The sequence below is a fragment of the Thunnus albacares genome, chromosome 7 (assembly GCF_914725855.1).
Source record: "Thunnus albacares chromosome 7, fThuAlb1.1, whole genome shotgun sequence".
Lineage (NCBI taxonomy): Eukaryota > Metazoa > Chordata > Actinopteri > Scombriformes > Scombridae > Thunnus > Thunnus albacares.
This window is the reverse complement of record NC_058112.1, coordinates 28,055,130-28,072,081: the sequence shown is the minus strand read 5'-3', so window position 1 is coordinate 28,072,081 and position 16,952 is coordinate 28,055,130. Positions and strand designations below refer to the sequence as shown.

The 16,952-nt window shown below is 38.2% G+C and overlaps 1 protein-coding gene across 4 annotated transcripts; it reads left to right on the top strand.

Moving 5' to 3' along the window:
* Nucleotides 1-1,480: 1,480 nt before the first annotated feature.
* Nucleotides 1,481-15,691, top strand: LOC122986385 (rhombotin-1-like). Of its 4 annotated transcripts, none has more exons than XM_044357615.1 (6): nucleotides 1,481-1,661; nucleotides 2,967-3,043; nucleotides 3,703-3,916; nucleotides 8,537-8,662; nucleotides 9,022-9,130; nucleotides 14,983-15,691. In XM_044357615.1, exons 2-5 carry the CDS (start codon nucleotides 3,022-3,024, stop codon nucleotides 9,125-9,127), a joined length of 468 nt encoding a protein of 155 aa, XP_044213550.1. In that variant the 5' UTR covers nucleotides 1,481-1,661; nucleotides 2,967-3,021; the 3' UTR covers nucleotides 9,128-9,130; nucleotides 14,983-15,691. The 4 variants fall into 4 exon arrangements, with proteins under 4 accessions (XP_044213550.1, XP_044213553.1, XP_044213552.1 ...); XM_044357618.1 differs by having other exon boundaries at nucleotides 2,950-3,043; XM_044357617.1 differs by lacking the exon at nucleotides 1,481-1,661 and adding an exon at nucleotides 2,627-2,749.
* The last annotated feature ends 1,261 nt before the right edge of the window (nucleotides 15,692-16,952 follow it).

Below are 16,952 nucleotides of genomic sequence, written 5' to 3'. Positions count from 1 at the left end.
TAAGAGGATAAGATAAGAAACAAATAAAGTGCTAAGCTGTGGGAGGAATCAAGAGGCAGTTTATAGTGTATTAGAATTAAGAGCACTTATTGCACATGGGATAAACGAAAACTTGAACTTGTTGCACCTCATTTTTGGCAACCTCTATCTCTGACCAGAGGGCAGATTTCTTAAAGAGAGGATGGCCTGGATTTGATAGGATGGATTCAGCTTTCTGTGCTGTTATACATGTCTGACAGAGAATGCTACTTTTCACCAATGATTTTGCTTGCTGCCTTAACAATGGCTCCTAAATGATTCATACATTGAAATTCCCCAAAATTTAAATATAGTAGGTCAAAAGTGAGTTCATACTGACATAGCTGCTTTATTAAATGTTTAGGGTGTCTGCTATAATCCAGTGATATCACTATAATATTCCTGTACTAAGACTTACAGTAAATGTATCTGCCTACTGAGATTACAGTCACTTTTTTTTTTTTAGCTATATAGTGTTATCTTCTCCTGTATAACTGGTCTACTAAAGGTCTTCTTTAGTGATCATGAAGCAGATACATAAAGCCCCACGATACATGCTAATTTTTCCCTCAAGTTGAAACATTTTCAACCTGGGGCAAATTTCCTTGTTCTTGCGTCTTTTTGGTGTTTCAACCTCATACAAGGAGTATAAATGTCTACTAGTGAGTTCATATTATAGCTGCTTTATGGTATTTTCGCCTGTTGTTGTGTAACATAAACTCGACTTGACTTTGTACTACATTATAAATTTCTCAAAGTTCAGTACAAAGTCAAGAGGATGTGATATGTAGCACACCAAGCTAGACAGGACCGTGTTCCTGCACATGCTCTGGGTGTGGCGTCTGCTTTACATAGAACTACTCTCCTGAGTGGAACAATCTTATCACTGTTAAGTCTTTGGAGGAGTTTTTAAACAAACTCACATGCCCAAACTCTGTGGCTGTTGCATGGGATGGAGCAGGTGAACCCGAGTGCAGACACTCAGCAGTGAGAAGACAGGGATATGATATTTATTGTAAAGGCTGGGGAAGGGGAATGCAGACCTGGGGTAGCTTGGGCTGGAAGCTGGGAACCTGGGGCTGAGGCTTGGGCTGGAAGTCGGGAACCTGGGGCTGAGGCCTGGCCTGGAAGCAAGATGAGGAGCTGGAGACAGAGAGAGGAGAGAGGAAACAGGGTTAGGCACGGGAAAACAGGCAAGAAGAAGAAGAAGAAGACTGGATAAATGCAGGTGAAGTGGCTTGACGCGTAGTAACACTGACTGAAGCAGAGGCTACAATCTAGCACGGTGGTAGTGGCAGAACTGGATATTTGCAGAGAGCTTGATAACAGTGATGAGGTGCAGCTGGTGTGGCTCTCTGACTCAGGCACACCTGTCTCCACTTACACAATCACACACACACACACACACACACACACACACACACACACACACACACACACACACACAAACACACACATAGGGAGAGAGAGGGAGAGTGGCAGCAGATTAGGGAGACACAGGATTATAACAGTGGCGAAGGAACATGTCATCCAGTCCAACGGTGTGCCTCATTGATGTGTTTTTAATCATTTTTAGACAAGAACGGAGGCCTACGGCACAGAGAAATAAGATATATTAGGCTTTGGATACACACACAGTACTTGTAAGTAGATCAATTTATTGTTGGTTTTGGCTTTGCACATGAGATTTGTTAACAGAAAAATATAGAAAATCGCCATCCTTATCCTTTAAAATGTCAGAAAATGGTGAAAAATGTCCCTTTTATATTTACCAACTTAGCATTGTAGATCCACTAGTGCTATAGAAGAGCCATATAATATAATTATCCTAAAACATTCCCACAAAGACCTGTAATATAGCTGTAGTGAGTTTATAGTGACCTTTGACTGCTTTATGGTATTTTTATGGTGTCTCTTATGCAGTAACCTATACAATCGTTCTACTACTGAGTTTGTAATGACTTTATAGCTACTTTATACTCTTTTAACTACCACCAGGATTACGATGAGAGACCAATAACTGCTTTTTTAGTGTTTTTACCTTATATTGTAATAATATTCCTATAATTACCCTATAATATTCCTTCTAGTTCAGTGAATTTTATAATGTGTTTACATAAGATAGTCCAGCAAGGATGTCAAGGGAAAAAAAAGTGTGTAAAAATATCAAGGATGAACATACTGACACACATGCACAAACACACAAATACACACACACACACACACACTGACGCGCGCACACAGGCACACACGCACGCGCACAAGGAGCTGCATCTGCTGTGCTGAAAAGCCACAGCTTTGACTACAGGGCGCCCTGGAGATAATTGGTGTCCTTGGAGTTGAATAAGCTCATTCTAAAACACCTCAGGCCCGGGCTGTCCTGGTGTGTGACTGTCTATTGAATAATTGATTCAGCGAGGGAGGGGGCGGTTACTATCAGATCTGAGCATAATGACTTTATATAATTAGCACGCAGCATTGAAAAAAACCCATTTGACTGTGGGATTTTTTTTTTTTTTTTTTTTGCATAGAGAGAGAGGGAGAGAGAGAGAGAGAGAGAGTGAGAGAGGGAGAGAGAGAGAGAGAGAGAGATAGGCTCAGTCAGAGGAGGAGAGCTCATTTGAGAGGAGCAGCCGCAGCCTCTACACACACAGAAATGCTTATGCACTGACATCAGCTAAGATAAGGCTCAGGCACTCTTGGTTTTGAGGACACCTCTCCTGCCGGCAAGGTGATACCCGGGGCCGGGCACGTTGTTTTCCCTCCATCCGCGGGCTATTTTTACGCTTCAGACACTGAAAAGGGGGGACTCTCTGGCTGTTTCTCTTCGTGGACAATGAGGAGCGGAGCTGAAGTTTTTGAGAGACTCCGCGTTGTTACTGTAATTTAGTGTCAAACCTTCTCTTTGTACATTTGTATTGCTGTACACAGTGTTATCTTGCACGCAGGAGAAGATCGGCTGGCATTTCTCCTGTAGTTGGATTGTTGTCGTTTGCCAGAAGGATGGTGCTGGACAAGGAGGAGAGTGAGTACAGAAAGCTGAGATACATTTTCTGTCTGCTGTTTGCACTGATATGAATGCATATTTCCTTATTTTTACTTATTATAAAAGAAGGAAGAAGAAAAACATTTTAGGAAGGATTGTAAGCAACAAAAATTAAACATTGCAGACAGTTTGACAATTAAAACAATGACCAGTTAACTCCAGTGAAATACTTTCATGAAGATTAAGGATGAGGTTGACTATTTTCCAGTCCTCCATAACAGAAAACCACTGAACTTGAAGTCTATCTGTGCACCTAATAATGACTTTACAGTTGCTTTAGGTATTTTTGCCTAAGATAATTCTGTAATATTCCTATATGGGCAAATATTTGTAGTAATTACTGCATTTAAGGTGACCTAATTGGTTAGTTAAAAAAAAAAAAAAGATATCACTTTAATTTACTGTAGTGTCTGTGACATTCAGCAATGAATTTATAATGATTAAATGTTTCTTTGTAGCATCTTGTATCTCTTGAGTTGCTTGGATTTCATTTTTATTGCTTCTATGTTATTTCAATATTTTTGTGACTTCATTTGTCAATCACAAAGGCGTTCTTTTCTTCCCACAAATTAAACCCCAGCTGTCTCTCTGTCCGTCCTTGTCGTTGATTTCTACCTGTTGGACTGTTTTTCTGCCAGGTGTGTCTCTCGTGTCCCTCCAGTCCAGAGAGAAGCCGAGAGGCTGTGCCGGCTGCAACGGGAAGATCCGGGACCGCTTCATGCTGCAGGCGTTGGACAGGTACTGGCATGAGGATTGTCTGAAGTGTGCCTGCTGTGACTGCCGCCTGGGCCGGGTGGGCTCCACCCTCTACACCCGGGCCAACCTCATCCTCTGCCGCAGGGACTACTTGAGGTAACGGCTGCCACAGGTGGATAGGGACTGTCAGAGGGGAAAGATAAACATTCACATTACATTTATTTATAAAGGGTTTGGCATCCTTGATACAAACAGAGAACTGTTGTTGTAATTAGAGGTCGAGTGCAGAATTTTTTGTATGTTGAAGAAACAAAAGATTAAAAGAGCGAGCATCCAAGTAAAATAATGATAATGGTTATCAGAGAAACAGGACTCCTATGGGAACAGAGACGTTTATTTGCTTGAAACTATCCAGGAATTTGAGTAGGCAAAGTCTGTGGGGTTGTGACTTCCCTGAGGACAGACGTGGGCATGAGATGCATCTTTCTTTCCTATCAAGGCTCATTAGTTTTGCCTGAAAAATGTACAAACACATTCCTGCATGTACCGTGACAATGCACAAAAAACAAACTCAGAAAATCAACACAAACAGCCAAATTGTACTTTACAGATCAACTCTTTTTACCCCAAACTTGACGACCCAGAAGTTGTGACACGTTCCTTACAAAACCCAGAACCCAGAGCCTTATTGGCCAACTGTGTTGACACATTCAAGGAATTTGACTTTCACTCCCAGTAGCTCTCAAAGAAGAGAGCAAATTTACAGCGCAATAAACCCAATTACCTCAAGAAAAATAAAATATGAGTCCAAGCATGTTTTATCCTTGTTTGGCTGTTACTTGAATCTGTTTTGAGTCATCACGTTGGATGCTTAATGTCCTCTGTTGATACATACTTCTTCTCCCTTCCACTTCACATTAAAAATATTACATTCTTGTGAACTAGTTTGGAGGTAGAGAGAGTTAGGAGAGCTGTAGGCAACTCAAGAAAGCAACAGCCAACACTGAATCTACACAGTTTGGAATTAACAGGTTTTAATATAACAGAATAGTCAGACAGCTGACCCTTTAGTATGTTTCAAGTCTTTGTTGAGGGAATACAGTGTGAAGCCAGTACAGTGGATCACGTCTTTAACTTTTTAATGATCACTTTTGTGCCAATTTTACTTACTTATCAGACAATAAACAGTTAAAAGCGAGAGGAATGAGAGGATAGAGCAACAGAGAAACAGATGTGAACATTTGGTAATGCAGAAATATGCAAAACCACGATGAGAGGACTTCTCTGAGACACAGTTATACCAGGAGAGGAATTGTTCATTAAAATACACTTTTTTTTTTGCTTTCTTGCCAAGAGTTTGATATTTGGTTAGCTTAGCTTAGCATAAAAAACTGGATAGCCCTACAGGGGGAAACAGCTAGCATGACTGTCCAAAGGTAACAAAATCAGCCTACCAGCACCTCTAAAGCCCAATAATTATTATAACTTGTTACAACAAAGGTTTGAAAACAACCATTTTAAGCTGTTTTATGAGGGGTTATGTGCCGGACTATCTCGTGACTCGGAGCAGAGTGCTCAGAGTTTGTTTAGAAGATAAATACCACTCTCAAATCTGTATGCTAAATATGTAGCTGTAGCCAGCTGCCGGTTAGCATAGCTTAGCATAAAAACTGAAAATCCTGGCCCAGTCTAATGGCAATTTGCTGTTTTACGAGGAGTTATGTGTTATGTTATGCAAGACCAGTAACTTAAAGTCTCTACTCCCAGCCGTGAAATTGCCCGGCACATAACCCCTCGTAAAAGCAGCAAATTGTCGTTTTTACACCTTAGTTGTAACGAGATATAATGTTATAATTAGTGAGCTTTAGAGCTGCTGGTAGGCAGATTTTGTTACCTTAGAGCAGAACCAAAGGTGCTAGCTGTTTCCCCTTGTTTCCAGTCTTATATGTTGAGCTAAGCTAACTGGCTGTTGGCTCCAGCAACGTATTAAAAGGTATCGATCTTCTCATCTAACTCTTGGCAATGAAACAAGTAAGCATATTTCCCAAAATGTTAAACTATAGCTTTAACTGCATTGCTCCAAATCAAGGAAAAACCATACTGAAGTGTATCCAAGCTTGTACTTCCTATGTAATTGTATAGGGAGTTTAGGTTGAAACACTTAACAGACTATAAAACACTTCAAACACTCGTTCTGAACTCTCCAGATAAAGATAAATGTTTAAGATTGCTTCAACTACTCGTTTTAAAATCCTCTTGAATGGTTATGACTGTGATGCACATTGAGTATATGAGTAAGTAGCCTATGTTGTAAATATACTTGGATTTTAAACAGGTTTCCACCTTTACAATCTTTTGACCATGAATCTTGATGACACCACTTCTAAACAGACTTAAACCTGGTTCAAACAGCTCCTCTGAGAGTTATATACCCTTGATTTTCCTGCCTGAAATAACGACGTCTGGTGTCAGGTCAGCAGGAGAACTCCTGATATCTCAGCCACATTGCTGAACTCATGTGTTAGTCTCATGTACAATCCAGCTGGATTTGGTTGGAGCTAAGTCTCTCATTAGCTGTGCTGCACTTAAGAGACCAAAACCCCTTTTGACAGTTAAATTGGCTAGATTGCCTCCTGTTTTCCTCATCATTGCGAGGGTGCAGACCAAAAGCCTTTGAAGAGCAGGATTAAAACCATGTGATTTCTTTTAATTGGACCATTAGTAGAGAATTAGCATTGAGCTTCGTACTCTCGTTAAGAAGGAAAAAAACCCACCAGGTGCCTGCTCAGGACTCAGGCTCGTTAGATCAGAACATTCTGTTAATTAGGACTCGCTTTTGTTCCCGCGTTGGTCACTCGTTTGATGACGTTTTTCATTTGTCGACTGAAGCTCTGGGATACTCGCTTGATGCTTTTCTCCCTCCCTCTGCTGATGTCGTTTTTCATAACGGTTCCTCCCAAACCTCCTTTTCTATTTGGCCTCTAATGGAATATGGAAATCAGCAGCAGCCACTTATCTTCATGTGTGTCAGGCACTTAGGGAGCCGTTTTGTTCGTTGTTCTAGAGGTGAATGAGAGGTGAGGCAATCTGCAGCTGGTCAGCACTGAGTCACATAGCATTTAAAACAACACAGGGTTTGTTCTCAGGTAGTTTGAGGACACAGTTCAAATGTTGCCAGATGAATTGTTAGTTTCAGAGTGTAATAAATTGACTCTCAAGTACTTGCTTGTAAAGTCAGTGTAATGAGGGAAAACACGCCCATTTGGTTTTTAAAGAAAGTGACATTTTCATATGAATTGTGACATTTTCATATCAGGGAATCTCTCCGTTTTGCTGCTGATATAATGCAGTGGTGATACAAGTTATATTAAGCTCATCAAAGCTTTTATATTTGATGTTCTGAACACTCAGTGGCTCCTGCAGTACGGCTCTCATGTGGCACAAATATTTCACAATAAATGAAGTGTTCTTAAACAGCAACAGTAGTTTCTTAAAATAAATTAAAAAAAAGAAAAAGAAGTAACTCTGCCTTCATACCATGCTGGCAGAAAACAAAGAACATTGTTACAATGACATTAACGCATTATTCAAGGATGGTTACCTGCACTGCTAAGCCTTTAATCACACCATATACACCAGTGGAGAAGAAGGCTAAATTAGCTTTTTTTTTTTTTACTTTCATTGTGACCTTGCTCACGTACCTTTTTTAACTCTTAAATTTGGATTCATTTATTTTTCTTAAATTAACTTTTTGTGGTAGTTATCAAGGAATGAAGAAGAAGGAGCAAATCAGGAGCTAACTGGTAATAAATAAATAAATAGCTGATAAGTAGTTTACTCTGAATCTAGGACTATATAGTAGATTTTAAAAAGTTACTTGAGTACAGACTTACAGTACAGAATGATTAGTTTCAAGATATCTGTCAAACTACATACTAATCGGTATGATGCACCGCTTCACTTGAGGGCACAAATATTGTAACAAATGCATAACAATAAATTAAGAAGTAGTTGGTTTTGTGCCACTCAATTTCTGATTCAAAGATATCCAGGAACTTATCATCCCATTTGATGTCTTTAAAGTTTCTTAAAGTCTGTTCTCAAGTAACTAATGCTGTATAGTCAATTTAGTCAGTTTGAGAAGAAACTTTGAGAACTGCATTTATAAGTTGTTACCAATAAATTATCCAGGCTATATGTCTATAATTAGCTTATTGAGTATGTTTGTATCAATATTGGATTTTATTTACATTTAACTGCAGACAACTGTGGCTTTGCAGAAATGTTGATTAATGACCAGTTGGACGATTGACATAAAGTTCACAAACAACTCTTTTTATGATTGATTAACTGTGTCATTTTTCAACCAAAAATGTCTAGTTTCATCTTCTGAGATGTCAGTATTTGCTGCTTTTTCTCTGTCATCTATGGTAGTAAACTGAGAAACTTCTTCTCCTCTGTCTTCTGCTCATAATTACAACTAGAAAGCTGATTTGAATGTTTTGTCCCACTTGGCGGCATCTCTATAATATGATGTAAGCGCTGCATTATTAGGAGCAGAAACCACTATAGAAAATGTTCACCACTCTAAAACAGTGATTAAAGTAATTATTTGCATGAGCAACATCTGTGACACTCAGGCAGGGGCCCGTTGGACTAGTTTTTAGGCTTGTCCTCCCTTTATTTCAGGCTTTTTCCCTCTTTTAGCTCTTGGCTGAAATGTATCTAAGTGCGTCCAGACTACAGGTCTGCTTGTCGCCCTCCTTCTCTCTGCAGGCTCTTTGGGGTGACGGGGAACTGTGCAGCCTGCAGTAAGCTGATCCCTGCCTTTGAGATGGTGATGAGAGCCAGAGACAACGTCTACCATTTAGACTGCTTTGCCTGTCAGCTCTGCCGCCAGAGGTAAGATTAGGGGAGCAATTAGCCGGGGAGATCAAATTCAGTTGACTTATCTGGGAGGTGTACAAGTGCACTCTGGAAGGTGAACTCGATGGTCATTATGAGGGTATTACCAATGCATTGTAATCAGAATGTGATGAAATTTTTACCGCACAGCCTGAAAAAAAAACCTCAAGGGGTTAAAGACTTTGTATATCAGTTGGATAGTTAATCAGGCAGCAATCATACAAGATTAATTTTCTGATTACCATAGCAGTGTGTATGCTGAAAATATGCCTGAAATGCTCCTTTGGGACCTCATGATTCACTTCAGCTCATGCGAGACCCAAGACCCAGTTCCATATTTTTATTTCTCTCCGCAGATTTTGCGTGGGAGACAAGTTTTTCCTCAAGAACAACATGATCCTGTGCCAGCTGGACTATGAAGGAGGCCATCTTAACGGCAGCACTGAGAGGCAGCCTCAATAAGAGGTAATATTCTGATGACGATGAATTACAGTCCTCGACAGCCGTTCTGACAGTTGGAACTAAACCATGCGCTCAGATATCTGGAAGGTATACAAGTGAACTCAGAAGCTCATCCCAAATAAGACCATATGTAGACATGAGACTTCAAACCAGGGCCCCCTGACATTAGCAAGAAAATCCACGCTAAGATATGTTTCAGCATATTATCTTTGAAAACGTCTGCATTTAAAGACATTGAGCACAGACGCATTAACATGTCTTCAATTCTGAGGACAGTATAAGAAAATGGATTGCTGTCTGATAATTAAATAATAACTTAAAGTCTTTGAATATCTTTCATTTTAAGAAAGTTGAGAGCCAAATGTGTCAGTGTGTCCACCACCCTTTATAAAACGGCTGATTTATTTTTTGAACTCGTGTGTGTATTTGCCAAATCTTCAAACCAGATGCCTACAGTTTAAACTAATGTAAAGGTGCTGTTCATTAAACATGGCTTAAACCTATACTAGAGTAGGTATTAGTAAGACTTTTGATGCTCTAGAAATCTTTTTTTTATACTGACATGTAAAAAGAAACTGGTTGCTTACAATGAAAAACTCTCAAAGAATTATCAAACAATTCTGCAGCTCTACAGCACCTTTTAGCCTCTTTTAGCTCAGCACCAGCAGCAGGCAAACAAGCTCTGACGGCAGACCAAGTTAGCAACTAGCCGGTGAAGAAAATCAAACAGCAGCAAGAGGTCCAGATTTCTTTCAGGAGTCGGTGGAGAACAAAACGGAGCTGAAAGAAGATTGATTATTGGACTTGTATAAAGTGGACAGAAACACGACTCCAAATGAATGATAATGTTGTTCTGTGTCTCCTTGTCTGCAGGATGTGTAAATAGGTTTACCACCATGTTATCTGCTACAACTTAATGAGGTGATAATATGCCAGAGGTGTGTCAGCTTAAGAAGTTCTTCTGCCCCCTAATAGCCCAAAATTGATTAGTGCAGCTTTGAGAGTCATTGTAATAAGTCACAAGTTGCAGCTTATAGATCAAGGTGGATTGAACGAGAAATGCTGCTGAATGATAACATTTTTAGAGTTTCTGTAAATTAAAACAAAAAACCTGCATGATTTCCTGTGCAATTTTGCAACCCTCTAATGAGAAGTAATTCTGAAGGGCCTCAAATTAAGCTAAATGCTAAATCCTGTCATCCACAACAGCAGGTTGATCAATATGGTCAATTGTCACTATTTCACTCTAAAAAAATCATACCAAATAATTAATTAAAGAATACACAATCATCCTATATTACAATATAAAGGAAGGGAATGTCTCTTCCCCACTGTTTGAGACATTGAACATGTGTCATAAACAATTGGGATCATTGGTAAGTTTAGTCACAGCTCATTCATGTGTCTGTCTCGCTGGTCGACTGAACGTGCTGCTGCTTTCCTCCACTCGCTGAATACAGTCAGTCCAGAGAGACACAACCACATGAGAGCACATTCACTGAGGAATATTGGCAACTGCTCAAAAAGTTACAAGATTTGTTGCTAGGCACTTAAAAAAAAAAAACGCTTAAGGGGTCTTAAAGGTGCAGTGTGTAGGATTTAGTGGCATGTAGCAGTGAGGTTGCAGATTGCAACCAACTGACTCACCCTCCCCTTTTAAGTGTGTAAGAGAACCTACGATGACTGCAAAAGTCATGTGAAAGGCCCTCTCTAGAGCTAGTACTTGGTTTGTCCATTCTGGGCTACTGTAGAAACATGGCGGTGCAACAAGGCGGGCTCTGTAGAAGAGGACCTGCTCCCTACGTAGATATAAAGGGCTCATTGTAAGGTAATGAAAACATGATTCTTATTTTCAGGTGATTATACACTAATTAAAATATACTTATGAATATTATATTCCATTTCTGCCAAGTCTGTTCCGCTAGATGCCAGAAAATTCTACACACTGCACCTTTAAAAGTCGCTAAATCCAGCAACGATGCTGGCTGTACTCAGGCACAGTGGTGCTTTCAGCTAAATGCTAACATGACAATGCTAACATGCTGATGTTTAGGGTATAATGTTTACCATGCTCACTATCTTAGTTTAGCATGTTAGCATACTTACTAATTAGCAATAAACAAAGTACAGGTGCGGCTGATGTCATTAGTTGTGTAGGTATTACAAGTGTAACCTTACTATACACACACTATACACTAGTTACTATACACAGTACATTTTTGAATTATTTAAGTTATTAAGGTTTACAATACTAATTTATGTTGCTTTACAGAATTTTTACAGAACTAACCTCTACAGAATTAAGTTTATTATTTTATACAATTGTTTCATCATCATTTACAATCACAAGCAGGCACAACAGTACAAAAGCAAATACTCTTTTTACAGTGTCACCACATTTAACTTCATCACTTCAGTCAAAAACATATTTGTTCTTGTTACCTAGTTGATAGATTACATTTTCACTGAATTCCAGTCTTCCTCCATCATTGCTGTTGTAGTTTGAAAATGAGGAGAGTTGTGGATTTAAGCTTCAAGGGCAAAATCAAAATTGTGTTTTGAAAAGCTGCGAGTGAGGCTTCTCTCCAGAGAAATTTTGATTTATCTACATTACATCTTTTCCCCTCTCTTGTGCCTTTGGTTTACAGGAGTGTGGTGTATGCAGTGGCCACATGATTTTACTGTCATTGCAGTTTTCAAACAAGCATCAGTGGTGGTGAAGACAAACACCTTATTCTGTAACTGCAATGTCCTCTGTTACCTCTCACTGTCATTTGACACCACCAACGTGTGAGACTGCCTGCAGGTTTACACAGGTCTGTAGTCTAAATCCTGCAGGACCAGAGTGTTTCCTTTATTGAGCCTCTTGATGGGCGTGTGAGCAGTGGCTGGCTGTGGGGGCAGATGGGTCGGTTGAGTGAAGGTTGAAAGCAAGTGCAACAAATACCACAGAATCCACAATTATGAAGGTTTCAGAGTCTGCCCCGGTTCAAAAACATTCCCTAAAGCCACCAGCAGCCCAACCTACCATTATGATACTAACAGTAAAACTACAGTTCATAAAATACACAACACCGCACTGGACACTTGATGGACTCTGGAAGACTTTTTACTTTGGTTGGTTTTAGGTCGTCCAGAGTTCACGTTGAAACAACTTTGAACTTTAGGGGATCATTTTCCTTTTTCAAAATCAAAAATATGATAAATTAGAGGACCAACGCAGGCGGTTTTAGTCCATTTTATTGTTAACTGAGGCGAGAAACGAGGTATCTTTAAAACATGTGCTGCATATTTAGTTTGGAGTGTGTTAAAATGGGAGGCTACTAGACATGTGGCTTCAAGTCTCTCTGTAATTTTGATAAAATGGCTACAGTGAAGGATGTTTGGCTTCCAAATGCTGTAATTCTTTATAACTCTTTCCCAAGACCCAAATAGATTTGTTGATGTTGGATTTTTTGGAGATTTATTTCAACATTTGACAAAGACTTTACATAAATATGACCACTGGACCACAGCTTTTTAAACTATATATATATTTTTCTTGGTGTTCGCCCTTCCTGAATCATATATTTGCTTATCTGACATTCTGTCCATTCCAAACCTGGATAACACGTCAGATAAATTTAATGAAGTGAAATTTAATGCCACATTAGACAAGAGGCATTTTACTTTTTGATCACATAAAACTCCTGCAGAAGATAGCATTTTGGGAACTTTCTGTCAATGCCAGTTAATTAATCTTGAACTCTTAATATTGTCCACAGGTCAATTTACTTAAAAGACCAGTGTTGGAAGAAGTACTCAGACTTAAATACTTTACTTAAATAAAAGTATCAATACCACAATGTAAAAATACTTAATTACAAGTACATTTAAATTCATACTTAATTCAAAGTATATAAGTATTATCAGCTAAATTTACTGAAAATACTACAGGAAAATTTGGCTGCGAGTGACATACTAAATAAATTTAACAAAGTACATTATTAATACTGATGAGTAAATGCATAAACAGCATTTTAGTGTTGTAGCTGCTTGAGGTGGGGATCACTGCTTTGTGAGGGTCATGACATAGGTTGGGTAGGAAAGAAGAAAAAACAGTTCTGCTACATAAATTTGGAATAATTTTACAGAACTTTTCTTTAATCTTTGCATTTTGTGAAATATTGAAGAGTCTTAACTCTTTGGGCCTTAAACAGTAATTTATTTGAAACCATGTGAGGGGAAAATGTCTCTTTGGTGTAACTGAAAACAACAGAGACACATCTGAAACATGACAAAGAGACACAAATACACACTGATTTATTTATAAAGGGCCACAAGCCACAAAGTTTGGGAACCACCAGTTTAATCTTTAACAATTCAGTATAATTTATAAGTTGTTATTTTATGTAAAATTTTAATCCGAAAAGTAACTAAAGCTGTCAAAAAAATGTAGTGCAGTAAAAAGTACAATATTTCCCCCTGAAATATAGCGGAGTAGAAATATTAAGTAGCATAAAATGGAAAATGCTCAAGTAAAGTACAAGTACCTAAAAAATTGCACTTAAGTGCAGTACTTGAGTAAATGTACTTTTTTACATTCCACCACTGTAAAAGACAAGAACAAGATGAAATAATAGCAGTAGTATGCTCATTTTATCATTTGTTGACAAGTAAGAAGGAAGATTTGGTCTGAGAAGGAAGTGGTGCTGACTACGGGTCCCTTAAGAGACCAATTCTTAACTAATAATAAAGGTGAAAAAATATCAGTTCACTGATACATTAAGTAGAAGAGATGTTTTTCTCTGACTTACTGTGTTAGACATTTTGTTTGGGGTTTACAAGGCATCAGAAAAAATGTGAGCACATTATTATCTATGCCTTATAAAAAATCTGTGCCAAGGCACACAGTGTGTATAACTCGAGGGATTTAAGGCTTCTTGGTTCACATAAAGAGTTTAATTCCTCAAAGAGATTATCAAAGTTTGGAGAATGTGGTTTACTTTCACATAAAGTCAGTCTTGGATTATTAGTGAAGCGGGCATCTAGCATTATTCTCTATTTTTCTTTTTAAAAACACAAAAACTAACAATGTTTGTCTCTAAATACTTGATTACTTGACTTCCCTTCCCTGTCAGCCCTGAACAACAAACAAACAAACAAAAAAACAAGTCACAAATATATATAGTTTCCTGATATATTTGTGAATTTCCTAAATCAGCTGGAGAAAGTGGTTTTTAGCAAACTTTACTCAAACAGGAGTAAATAGTGCATTTATTTATTTTTAGTGGTGGATTAATACACATTGGTGCTCTAGTGAGTATTTACAGCAGCAGGATGGTGAATTTGGGATTGAGTCAAAATAAACTACAGTGTGTGTGTTCATGGTAATGAAGGAAGATGTCACCCAGTGCAACGGTGTGTCTCACTGATGTGTTTTTGATAGTTTGTGGTAAAAAAATATGACACAGAAGAATAAAATGCAATATATCAGAATTTGTATATTTGTTTTAAGGATTAATTCATAGTTTGTTTTAAAAATACAGAATATCACAAGACTTATCCATCATATTTTCAGTATCGTATTTAATTTGGCTTTGAAATATTGATTAAAATTTGGATTTATTGCATTTTTCCAAAAGATGAGAAAACAAAATAAAAATGTACAGTGAGACTTAACCGGTAGCCAATAACAACCATTTAATCATAATGCAAAACCACAATTTATTACATGACATATCACTTTTCTGTTATTATACCACAATTAGTGGCTATATAGGGCTGATCATATGTTTTTATTGAACCCCCAAAACCTCACAAAGCACACTGAGTGACCTGGAGCTGCTGCATATTTTCTTTCTCTCTCTCTGCAGATGAGGAACAAGACGACTGTGAGCCAGTTGGACTATGAAAGAAGTAACTCACAGCAGCGCAGTCCTCATCAGCTTCCTGTTTCAGACTGAACCAGCATGTGTGGAAAAAACAACACGGATGGGACACATTTCCAGCAGCTTATGTTTGAACTCTTTAACGTGGAGCTGCGCGGTTAACTGACATTTCTGATCAGATGGACAAGAGGTGAACCAGGATGGACTGAAACTACCAGGAGGATATTGTCTAAAAGACGGAGCACTTAATGTGGACTGTGACGAAACATAGAGCAACAAGTGTTTGCAAATAACCCGTAGAGTCTGTTCACCAAACTTGAAATAGTAGATGGATGGAGTGAAGCCAATCAAGCCACGCAAATCATCAACCAAGTCATCCATCAAAGAGAAAAATACTAAGTTGTCTTTATAACCTTCCCTGTGATTGTCAAATTGTTCTGGCAGTCGTCGAGCTCTCTTTTGTGGTGAACTCCACCCATCTGGCATGCAGGAAGCCCCAAAACAAACTGAAACATCTTTTCAAATATTATGTGGCTCAGTTCAACAACTGAGGAGGATCAACTTGATCTCTTCGTCTCTCGACTCTGAAGACAGAACAGAACGGTGTTGGACTTCAAACCCGCTGTAGTCGTGTTTTTACTCTGATACCAAGCTGTTTTTTTTTCTTGAATGAATAAACTGAATATTAATTTCAGTCAGTGTGATAATTATTTATGTCTCTGTGCTCAGATTATGTAAATCTCAACATTTCATTTCATAAAAACAAAGAAGGCTTAGTTACTGTCAAGCTACTGTACATGATCAGGCCTTTTCTGAATGTAAAATAGAGACATTTCACATTTATTCCCCATTTTTGGTCAATATACACACGACAAAACCAGCAATCCATGTCTGATCTGTCATTGATTTGACTCAATATAGTGTTAGATTCTGTGTATGGGGAGTAAAAAAGTAAGAACCATGAAATAAAGTCATCCTTTAGCTAAGATAAAATGATTTTTTTCTATTATCCCTGTGGAGAAAATGGTGTGTTGCATTGTAGTGAGAGATTTCAGCATAAAGAAAATTGAATAAAAATAAGAATATAACTAATGGATGTCCTGACACACCATACAAACAACTTAAGGTAGGATTATAAATAAAAAAATACATTTTATGAACAAAAACATTGAAACTGAAACACAAAACAACTAAAACGTGAAATAAGACTACCTTCTCTTCTACTTGTGACTGGCTTCAAGGCCTCATCTACTGTAACTGGAATGTACCGCCTGCTCAGGTAAGCATGTGAACAGCTAAAAAGGAGCAACACAGAAACACAGAAAAACTGAACATGGGAACAAACAAAAATAAAAATAAACTAAAAATACATTTCCTGCGGAAAATGTGACAGCTGACAGCTGAAATAACTTTCAAAGCATTGCTGCAGATACAACACACTTGTTCAACATCCCCATCTGTACAACTTTGCAGAATTTGGTTACCATGGTAGATTACATTTAAGATATATGGCAGTTAATAAGTAGTATGGTGGTTCTCATGGAGAACTTGTTTACCAAGTTTCATTTTATTAAAGACAACAGAATTGCAGAAAACAATTTCATCAGTTACAAAGTGGTACACACTAATATGCAGAGAGCAATGGGACACTATCTAAATAAAATCAAGTCGTTTGGCATATAAAACAAAGTGAAATGAAACTCACCGTGTAATTTGGAGTATCAGAATCACAAGTTAAATAGGCCCTCCAATCTATCTAGGCAGAACCATATTTCTATCAGGGGTGTCCTTTCTCTTATAACAACGACTGGTATATGACAGTGTAATTTGTATCAGTTAACATTGTTTGCACAGACATCGAGACAGAAAAGTATTTAAGGTCATTATTTGTTGTTTATTGATTTAAGTACTGAGTTTATTGAGTTATAGATTAGCTTGGGTTGTAATTTACCATA